A 10,026-nucleotide genomic window follows, 5' to 3' on the forward strand; every position below is an offset into this window, starting at 1 on the left:
TTATAGGACGTGGTCACTGAGAAATAATGAAAAATTGACCTTTAATCCTGCTAATTATTTTTCGACTGCTTTACATAATCGACTCTAACCACGAATCTCCCACAAAACCCCGCGCATTTCGATCTGAAATCGAAAAGAAACGCTCCTGCATATCTGCCTGGTTAAAACAGTGATGATGATGATGATGGTGATGATGGTGACGTGTGATGTATGGCGCCTGGGGGCGGAGACAATTAGCCCCAAATCAATCAACTTGTTTGCGGCGTTAATTACGGGCTTTTGTGCCGCGTGTGGGGGGGTGTTTGCTCAGTTCATTAAGTTGTGTATTAAAGGCCGCTTATTAACGTTCATTACGACGCGCGTTGGTCGCGTGCAAACTGCCTCGAATTTAAATAAATACGCACGTTTTTACACGCGCGCACAAACACGGGTCTCCCATTGGTCCAAATCCTGTGCAGAAGCAAAAATGAACCAATGACGAGGGGATCCAGCTGCACAGTACAGCGGGGGGGCAGTGGGCGTTCCCTAGACTTCTCTGATGGGCGTGGCCGGGACCACAATGCTACACAAAAACAACATAAAAACAGAATATATGTTATTTCAACATCGCAGTCATAAAATGAGCAGAAACATAAACTGCCAGACCTGCGTGGGAGACACGCCCCCGTCTTCCATGTATGGGTATGACAGGCCACGCCCACCTGCCCACATATGGCCCTAAATAACCGCCGGCGCGCAGACTGACGGCGCGGATGGACGTCGCCTGAGGAACTTTCCTCCTTTCTCTGTCGCTGCGATCTCGGTCCTCCGGTCCTCCATGGTGTTCCGGTCCCCGCTGGAGCTGTTCCCGCCGCACCTCCTGCTCCCCAGCCTCCCGGAGCGGCCCCTGCTCCCCGGGCCCCGCTCCCCGGACGACTCGCCCATGTTCCAGCTGCCCTCGCTGAGCTTCTCCCCGGAGCAGGTGGCCGGCGTGTGCGAGACGCTGGAGGAGACCGGCGACATCGAGCGCCTCGGCCGGTTCCTCTGGTCGCTGCCGGTGGCGCCGGGATCCTGCGACGCCATCAACAAGCACGAGTCCATCCAGCGGGCCCGCGCCGTGGTCGCCTACCACACCGGCAGCTTCCGGGAGCTCTACCACATCCTGGAGAACCACCGCTTCACCAAGGACTCGCACGGCAAGCTGCAGGCCATGTGGCTGGAGGCGCATTACCAGGAGGCCGAGAAGCTGCGCGGCCGCCCGCTCGGCCCGGTGGACAAGTACCGCGTCCGCAAGAAGTTCCCGCTGCCCAGGACCATCTGGGACGGAGAGCAGAAGACGCACTGCTTCAAGGAGCGCACCCGCGGCCTGCTGAGGGAGTGGTACCTCCAGGACCCCTACCCGAACCCCAGCAAGAAGCGGGAGCTGGCGCAGGCCACGGGACTCACGCCCACGCAGGTGGGCAACTGGTTCAAAAACCGGCGGCAACGGGACAGAGCCGCGGCCGCGAAGAACAGGTAACCGGCCAGAAGGAACCAGAGATTGCACACAGAACCGATCGGAACGCGTCCGGGGTTCCACACAGAACCCGAAATTCCACACGGAACCGATCCGAACGCTCCTGACGCGTCCGGGGTTCCACGGAGAACCCATCCAAACGCTCCTGAGGCGTCCGGGGTTCCACACAGAACCCGAAATTCTACTTAGAACCGATCCAAACGCTCCTGAGGCGTCCGGGGTTCCACACAGAACCCGAAATTCCACACGGAACCGATCCGAACGCTCCTGACGCGTCCGGGGTTCCACGGAGAACCCATCCAAACGCTTCTGACGCGTCCGGGGTTCCACACAGAACCCGAAATTCTACTTAGAACCGATCCAAACGCTCCTGAGGCGTCCGGGGTTCCACACAGAACCCGAAATTCCACACGGAACCGATCCGAACGCTCCTGACGCGTCCGGGGTTCCACGGAGAACCCATCCAAACGCTTCTGACGCGTCCGGGGTTCCACACAGAACCCGAAATTCTACTTAGAACCGATCCAAACGCTCCTGACGCGTCCGGGGTTCCACAAAGAACCGATTCAAACGCTTCTGACGCGTCCGGGGTTCCACGGAGAACCCGAAATTCTACTTAGAACCGATCCAAACGCTCCTAACGCGTCCCGGGTTCCACACAGAACACGAAATTCCACACAGAACGTATCCAAACAATCCTAACGCGTCCGGGTCGGTTCCACGCAGAACCGATCCAAATGCTCCTGACGCGTCCGGGGTTCATCACAGAACCGATCCAAATAATCCTAACGCGTCCAGGGTTCCAGACAGAACCGATCCAAGCACTCGTCACCCATCTGATATTCCAATCAGAACCCAAAATGCCACACAGAATCGATCCAAACGCTCCTGACGCGTTCGGGGTTCCAGACGTAACCGATCCAAGCTCTCATTCCGCATCCGGTATTTCAGACAAAACACGAAATTCCACACGGAACCGATCCAAACACTCCTAACGCGTCCAGGGTTCCAGAAAGAACCGACGCAAACACTCGTCACCCGCCTGATATTCCGACCAGAATCCGAAATTCCACACAGAATTTATCCAAAACTCGTCACCCGTCCGCTATTCCAGACATGAACCGTCTAATCCAGTCAGGAACTTTTCATAAATATTATTTAAGCAAAGAGCCTTCAGCGACTAGAAATTATTCTAATATTGACCAAATATTTGTAAATAATCGTTTGTTTTTAAAACATTTGTTTGTAAATTGTTGTTTGTTTTTTTAATTGTTTGTAAATAGTTGTTTGGTTTTTTTTATTGTTTGTAAATAGTTGTTTGAAGTTTACGAGCTTCATACGAACTACTGAAATAAGAGTTTCAGATGCTGCGTTTCGTAAACGGAAATAACTGGAATTCTGCTTTCAGGTTCGATGTACAGATTTCTGCTCATCGCTATTTCGCCTCATTAAAATGATCAATTTCACGTTTTTCTTTTTTGTTTTTATTGTTAATAATGAAGCACTTTAGGGGAACAAAAATCCTGGCCGAACCCTAACGAACGTGTGTGTCCACGCAGGCTCCAGCACCACCACCACCACCACCACGGCCTGCGCGGCTCCCGGTCCGAGGCCGGCTGCACCCCGCGCAGCTCCGGCGAGTCCCCGTCCGCGGCCGCCAGCCCCGCCGCCAGCGTCTGCAGCCTGGGGGACCGGGCGGAGCGCGGCACCGTGCTGTCGGTGACGGACAGCGACTCGGACTTCGACGTATGAGGCGGGACGCGAACGGAACTCTGGTCGTTATGATCGAACAATCGTTTTATGCGGAAGCACCTTCCACCTCCTCCTCTTCTTCATGTCTGTAAATGTGCTCGAGATTTTTATTGTATTTGTCCGTTTTTATATTCTTAATGAGTTTATGGCTCCGGAACGCAGTGTTATGGGTCACTTTTATGCAAATAAATAATATTTAATATATGAGGATTTTGCCCCGGACTTTGCGAGTTTTGTTTTTTTTTTTTTCAATTGCAAAAAAAAATTATTTGTGCATTTCGTTTGTTTCTTTGAGTGATTTTTCAGGGTGTAATAATAGCTGTTAATAATCCACGGATTATTACTCCTCATTTCACAATATTAATAATAGCAACAGTAATAATAACGCACGAAACAATTGTTCATTATTGTTGTTGCATTTTAGGTTCATTCATAGAATTAATTTAATCCTGTAATTTAGTAGCCGCTATTCACAGCATCCAGTTAAAATAATAATAATGATAATAATAATAATGATAATGTATAATTAAAGCAGATTATAAAAAAAAAAAACACGCGTAAAAAACAAACTCGAACGAGAGAGAATAAAGAATTTTTGAAGAGCGCGGGTCTCCTTCCTCCTCCTCCTCCTCCTCCTCCTTCACTCCGCTCCTCTCGGTCTGGTGGCCACAACTTTCCATTCAGGTTTATTCACGCGGCAGATCCTGACCTGGATTTCCACACAGTTTCCCGTTCTTCCTCCTCCTCATCATCATCACCACCGGACAAAATAATGCAGATAATATCGGACGTGAAACAATAATAATCAAATTAATTACACATTTCTGTTGAATATACGGGATTTTAACGTCTTTTTACACTCATTTCCAGATCGATTGTTTGGTTAAATGGAGTATAAAATGATGATCGCCGGGACGTGGACTAACCGCGAATTAAGAACGTCTCTGCTGTCCTGCCCTCTGGCGACATCGTGTGGCCGAGGCTCGTCACCGTCACTGTGGGACCCGGGTTCAAATCTCTCAAGCAGAATTTGGATCTCTTCACACCCGGAAATGTGCAAAAAAAAAACGATGTTCATGCATAATTACAAAAACGGACTGTAGATTAGATCCTGGTGTCTTCCTGCGTTCATTTCCATCCACTGAATGGAAGGGAAGATGGGAATTCTGGAAGTGAAGTTTGTCATGGTGAGACACTGCAGCGCAGCACACGGTGACACGGTGAAACGTGTCCTCTGTATTTAACCATCACCCTTGGTGACAGTGGGCTCCATGACAGGTGCCCGGGGAGCAGCGTGTGGGGACGGGACCTTCATCAAGGGGACCTCAGTGGCACCTTGGCGGACCAGGACTCGAACCGACAACCCCCTCGCTCCAGGTGAAACCGCGGCCGCTGCCACTGCTAGTATTGGTAGCGTGGCCGAGTGATCTAAGGCGCGGGATTAAGGCTCCAGTCTCTTCGGGGGCGTGGGTTCGAATCCCACCGCTGCCAGAGAAAGAAATCTTTTTGGGTCAGTGGCGGCCCCGTAATCACAAGGTTGCCGGTTCGAATCCCGATCTGCCAAGGTGCCACTGAGGTCCCCACACACTGCTCCCCGGGCGCCTGTCATGGTGCCCACTGCTCCCTCAGGGTGATGGTTAAATGCAGAGGACAAATTTCACTGTGAGCACCGTGTGCTGTGCTGCAGTGTGTCACATGTGACAATCACTTCGCTTTATTTTTTTAACTTTCTTCCGCTCCTTTGTGGGCTTTTCCCTCCCTCTGCTGGACTCATGCGGTACTGCATGCTTGAAATATCAGTCAGACATGGGCTGATGGTACAGGACAAGAGTGGCAACACGAGAAATATTTACAGTACGCAAAATAACCCTAAAACCGTCAGAGCTGTAATGATCCAGCCAGTTTATAACTGGAAAAGAAGTGGCACGTCGGCAGTTCGGGATTCGAACCGGATTCGGGATTACGGGGCCGCTCCCTTAACCACTAGGCCCCCACTGCCCCAGCATAATAATGGCAATATTTTTTCGTTTGGTATGGCTGGGGCTGAATTACTATTTGCTGATTAGAAATGACCGATGTGACGACGACAGAATGTCACGTAAAAACAACAAGAAGAACTTAATAATAATTTATACACCGTTCATATATCTGGATGCAGCTGAGTTTATTCGTTTTTAAACTTTAGAAGGTCTTGTGATGTATGTAACTGGAATGAATCAGAATCAGAATCGTGTTTATTGGCCAAGTTTCTTGGTTTCGGTCCCTCAAGTACAGAGTAGAAGAAAACAGCGTGTAAGGACGTGTGTTATTTGTACAAGTTGTAGAATATGTTTATACTGTTTATACATATACATACTGAATATAAATATATGTATGAATGTACACAGGTCCATAATACACCAGCACACTACCAGATACACTCCTGCACGCCCTCTCAGATCTGCAAACGAAACGAGACTGAAAATCCCCCCTTCACAGGGTCTCCGGTCCCAACCGACTCCGTTCTCCTTCGTTGTCCCTGGCTGGTGGGACAACTTGTCCTGCTCCATTCGACTAGCCGAGACTATCACCACCTTTAAGAAGTAGTTGAAAACCCACTTGATCAAAAAGTATTTAACATGAGTCTAACACACACACACATTTACATTTATGGCATTTATCAGACGTCCTTATCCAGAGGGACTTACAATCAGTAGTGACAGGGACAGTTCCCCCCTGGAGACACTCAGGGTTAAGTGGGTAGTAAGTGGGATTTGAACCTGGGACTTCTGGTTCACAGGCGAGTGTGTTACCCGCTAGGCTATTACCACCCTATGCACACACACCCACACATGCACACACACACTCACAAAATAAAAAAAAAAATCTGCGTCTAACACTTAACAATTCCCTGCATGTTTATGAGGGGCCGTTTATGAAATATTTCAGACTTTTGTTACACAAACACATGTGAAACTGACAAGCATGAATTTATACTACTGAAAACTCACACACACACACACACACACACACACACACATATGAAACACTCACACAGATACATGTGATGGACTCTTATTTAATTCTCCTGAGGAACCCCACAGAATTAGATCACCAAAAGTAAAAATAAAAAAAATTGATCTTTATTAAACTTTATTATAGGCGGTAACACGATATTAATACACCATACAAATTCTACGCTTACCTGGGTGACGTTCTCATTGCATTCGACTAGCCGAGACTACTACCACCTTTAAGAAGCAGCTGAAAACCCACTTATTCAAAAAGTATTTCAGACGAATCTAACACACGCACAAAATTAAAACATTTCTTCGTCTGGCACTCAACAATTTCCGAGCATGTTCTTTTTCGGCCTTATCAGGGCTCTTAGTTTTGTAAAGTCAAAATCTATAGAAACCGAATGAGAATTGCTGGTGTCTTGTAAGGTGCTTTGGATAAAAGCGTCTGCTGAGTAAAGTAAAGTGAAGTAAAGTAAAGTAAAAGCGTATAAAGATGAACAATGAACGGTACAATATAACAGACAAAAAATCTACATCTTATAAACAGTGTACATAAGAATGCACATAAAGTGCAGTGCAACGTGAAGGTGATTCGCAGTGGGACAGATTCAGCGGTTTAGGGGGGAGATGGTGAGACGGCTGGTCCTGGTCTGCAGGCTGCCAGAGGGCAGCAGGTCAGAATGTCCAGGGTGACCAGGGTGTGAGGGATCTGGGATGAACTAAAAAATATCAGAATTTATCAGAAAGGCCAGAATTAAAAAACGATTCTCAGAAACAGTACGAGCTTCTCAAGGCAGCTTCTTCCATCATTTCTCCTCTGTTATTTTACCTTTTGGTCCGCTGTTCCGCGGAACGACCTGGCGGCCACCAGAGGGCAGCACCGGCTCACTTTTAACCATCGACCAATTAACGACACCCGCGGTTTCCCGCGAATACATTCTGTAACCCGGATGAATTATAATGCAAATCAGTAAAATGTGAAAATGTGGGTTCGGAGGAAGAGGGGGGTTCACTGTAAAAACTGCTTCTCAGCTTCTTCAGAACCCCCCTTCCTGCTCAGGTTCGGAGTCAGTGTTCCAGAACGGTTAGAACTGTCCTACGCGGTCCAACGTAACACAATTCACACGCGTTACTGCTGTAGACAAGAACGTCGAATAAACTTCCACATGGACTGAAAGTGGCTGGATTTAAAAAGTGATATGAACGTGATCATGCTTGGATGAAGCCTGATTGGATCGTGTGGCGGGCTAATTTGCATGTCCCCGCCTACTGGGGTTCTGATGGGAGAACTGCAGCTTCTCTGTTCTCACTCTTCGTAAAGATGGAATACATCAGACTGGCCTTACAGTTGAAAATTGTGTTGGAATAACAGAATAAAGTGGATTTAGGGAACTGAATATCACGTTGCCTTAACATGATTCTTTAAATCCACCTTACATGAATTAAACATTTAGAAAGAAAGAAGATTTATGTCGATGTGGGACTGACGTACACATTTAAATCAATTCAAGGTTTCTTTTTCACCGGCATCTACCACAACCACCCTGTTTAATCCGTCTCTCTCTGAGCTTCTGTAGATCCTGGTGACGAGCCAGCACGAAACGTACCGGACGGTCACCAACTCCGTAACGGCTACAGCCCCAGGGATCTTCATATGGACCAGAGACACCTGGACAAATACTCACCGACACCAACCGCAGGCTCGCTCTGCTCCGACTTTTTACCCGACTTTTACCTTGTGTGCAGAAAGGTGGCATCTGTAGGTCCTGCACGTGATTATGGGCTTTACAAGAAATAAATGGCCACCAGTAAACCAGCTTATAGGTTTAATATGCTGTTTATTAATAAGAAGCACCTTTTACTCTCCTCTCAGTATAATAAATGTCATCATTAAAAATACCCGGATTGCTGCTTACATGCTTTTAATCGTTCTGAATTTGACCGTAAAAGACAAAATTTCCCCACGCGCAGGAATACGATCCTTGCTGAGTTACACGGAACGAAGAATAAGAAGACGAGTCCGGTGTTTAACGTCCACGCCCGTCTCAGGACGCCAGGTTGACCAGGCCGGCGGACATGGGGGCGAGCAGGGCGTCGTGCATGGACAGGGGGTGGTAGTGGGCGTGGGCCAGCAGGCCGGCGTCCGCCCCGGGGACGGGGACGGCGCTGGGGCCCGGCGGCGGCAGCGGCGCGAAGCTGTGCAGGGGCGGCAGGCCGGGGTCCGGGGTCCCGGCCGGAGACTTGTCCTCGTCCGAGCTGTCGCAGGGCGACTTGTCGCCGCTCCCAGGGGTCGTGACCTCGCTTTCCCTGCACATGAAGCACTTTGGCTTTACCCAACAACACATGCACCCTGGTCCCCCGCCGTGACCCCTGACCTCACCTCTCCTTGGCCTCGGCCGCCCGGTCCCGCTGCCTCCGGTTCTTGAACCAGTTGCTGACCTGCGTGGTGGTCAGCCCCGTGGCCTCGGCCAGCTCCCGCTTCTCCCGGGGGGACGGGTAGGGGTTGTGCGTGTACCACTCCTTCAGGACGCAGCGGCTCTTCTCCTTGAAGCAGTAGCTGGTCTCCTCGCCGTCCCAGATGGTCCGGGGCAGCGGGAACTTCCTGCGGACGCGGTACTTGCCCACGGCGCCCAGCGGCCGTCCGCGCAGCTTCTCGGCCTCCACGTAGTGCGCCTTCAGCCACAGCTGCTGCAGCTTGGCGTGGTTGTGCGCGGAGAACTGGTGGCCCTCCAGGACCTTGTAGAGCTCCCGGAAGTTGCCCCGGTGGAAGGCCACCGCCGCCTTGGCCTTCAGGACGCTCTCGTTCCGGTGGAGGTGCTCGCAGGCGGGCAGGGACCAGAGGAAGCGGCCGAGGCGCTCCACGCTGCCGCTCTGCTGCAGCACCTCGCACACGCAGGACACCTGGTCCTGCGTGAAGCCGAACGCCTGCGGGACGGACATCAAGCCGGAGCGGGGGACGTGCTCCCGACCGCCTTCATTCCAAAGTAGAGGTGAAAAAAGTTTGGTGTCCCCTGATGTCCCCGGCTGTCCCCTGCGTCCGCACCTCCTGCAGTTTTGCGCCGGGTGTGATGGATGGGAAGCGCGCCCCCGCGACGCAGTAATTGGCGGGGTTGCCAGATCTCGCGAGAGAAACGCGCCGGCGTCCCGCGCTCAGCCACACCCCCCTTCTCACCCAAACCCCATTTTCCTGAATAGGCGGTGACCTCCTCGTCTGTTGTACATTCCTTTGCGTCGTTTCTGTTGGTTTCGTGGCTGTGGAGAAGTTGCGCGGTTTTCTGCAGACCTGGCCACCCGGTGACCGTCTCCTCAGGGCGCACTGAAGGTCCCTGGTGTGGGACGAGGGACACGCCCAGTTCACGCGTTCATTCATTCATCAGAACTCATGTCTGATGAATGGTTGCTCGGATATTTGGGTTTTATTGGTTTTTGTGTGTGTGTGTGTGTGTGTGTGTGTGTGTGTTGGTCCTCCCTCCATCCTCCACTGTCTCCGTCACCAAGGTCAGAGGTTTGGCCCCGGATCGCAGGGTTTAGGGTGACAGGGTGCACAGTCCCATCCTGAATAAAGGATTAACACACACACACACACACACACTGGCAGATACTCTATATGCTATTGTTCAATAATAACTTGATTGTATAATCTTCATAATTGTTGAAAAAACAACGTGATCGTGTTTCTTTCTCTTTCTCTCCCCCAGATGAGCAGATTTGTTGGCGAAGTTGGTCCCTCCTTCTCTTATTTTAGCCAGCGTGTCACATGACCCCCCCGCCACCACCTTC

General features: G+C 50.4%; 2 protein-coding genes across 3 annotated transcripts; one reads left to right on the forward strand and one right to left on the reverse strand.

The window, feature by feature from the left end:
• Window positions 1–615: 615 nt before the first annotated feature.
• Window positions 616–3,457, forward strand: LOC114764759 (homeobox protein SIX6-like). Of its 2 annotated transcripts, none has more exons than XM_028954654.1 (2): window positions 616–1,435; window positions 3,055–3,457. In XM_028954654.1, exons 1-2 carry the CDS (start codon window positions 818–820, stop codon window positions 3,337–3,339), a joined length of 903 nt encoding a protein of 300 aa, XP_028810487.1. In that variant the 5' UTR covers window positions 616–817; the 3' UTR covers window positions 3,340–3,457. The 2 variants fall into 2 exon arrangements, with proteins under 2 accessions (XP_028810487.1, XP_028810488.1); XM_028954655.1 differs by having other exon boundaries at window positions 616–1,494; window positions 3,055–3,364.
• Window positions 3,458–8,103: 4,646 nt separating this feature from the next.
• LOC114764904 (homeobox protein SIX2-like) lies at window positions 8,104–9,777 on the reverse strand. The gene is made up of 2 exons (XM_028954874.1): window positions 8,627–9,777; window positions 8,104–8,553 (listed from the first exon to the last, which is right to left on the reverse strand). Exons 1-2 carry the CDS (start codon window positions 9,184–9,186, stop codon window positions 8,292–8,294), a joined length of 822 nt encoding a protein of 273 aa, XP_028810707.1. The 5' UTR covers window positions 9,187–9,777; the 3' UTR covers window positions 8,104–8,291.
• Window positions 9,778–10,026: the final 249 nt, after the last annotated feature.

This window comes from Denticeps clupeoides, chromosome 15 (genome assembly GCF_900700375.1).
Source record: "Denticeps clupeoides chromosome 15, fDenClu1.1, whole genome shotgun sequence".
NCBI classification, from domain to species: Eukaryota; Metazoa; Chordata; class Actinopteri; order Clupeiformes; family Denticipitidae; genus Denticeps; species Denticeps clupeoides.

Bases quoted from the DNA above. Each gene is read 5' to 3' on its own strand.
- LOC114764759 (XM_028954654.1), top strand. From the start codon at position 818: ATGGTGTTCCGGTCCCCGCTGGAGCTGTTCCCGCCGCACCTCCTGCTC. The intron at 1,436-3,054 runs GTGGGCAACTGG...GTGTCCACGCAG, and splicing joins CGGGACTCACGCCCACGCAG to GCTCCAGCACCACCACCACC.
- LOC114764904 (XM_028954874.1), bottom strand. From the start codon at position 9,186: ATGTCCGTCCCGCAGGCGTTCGGCTTCACGCAGGACCAGGTGTCCTGC. The intron at 8,554-8,626 runs GTGAGGTCAGGG...CTTCATGTGCAG, and splicing joins GCGGCCGAGGCCAAGGAGAG to GGAAAGCGAGGTCACGACCC.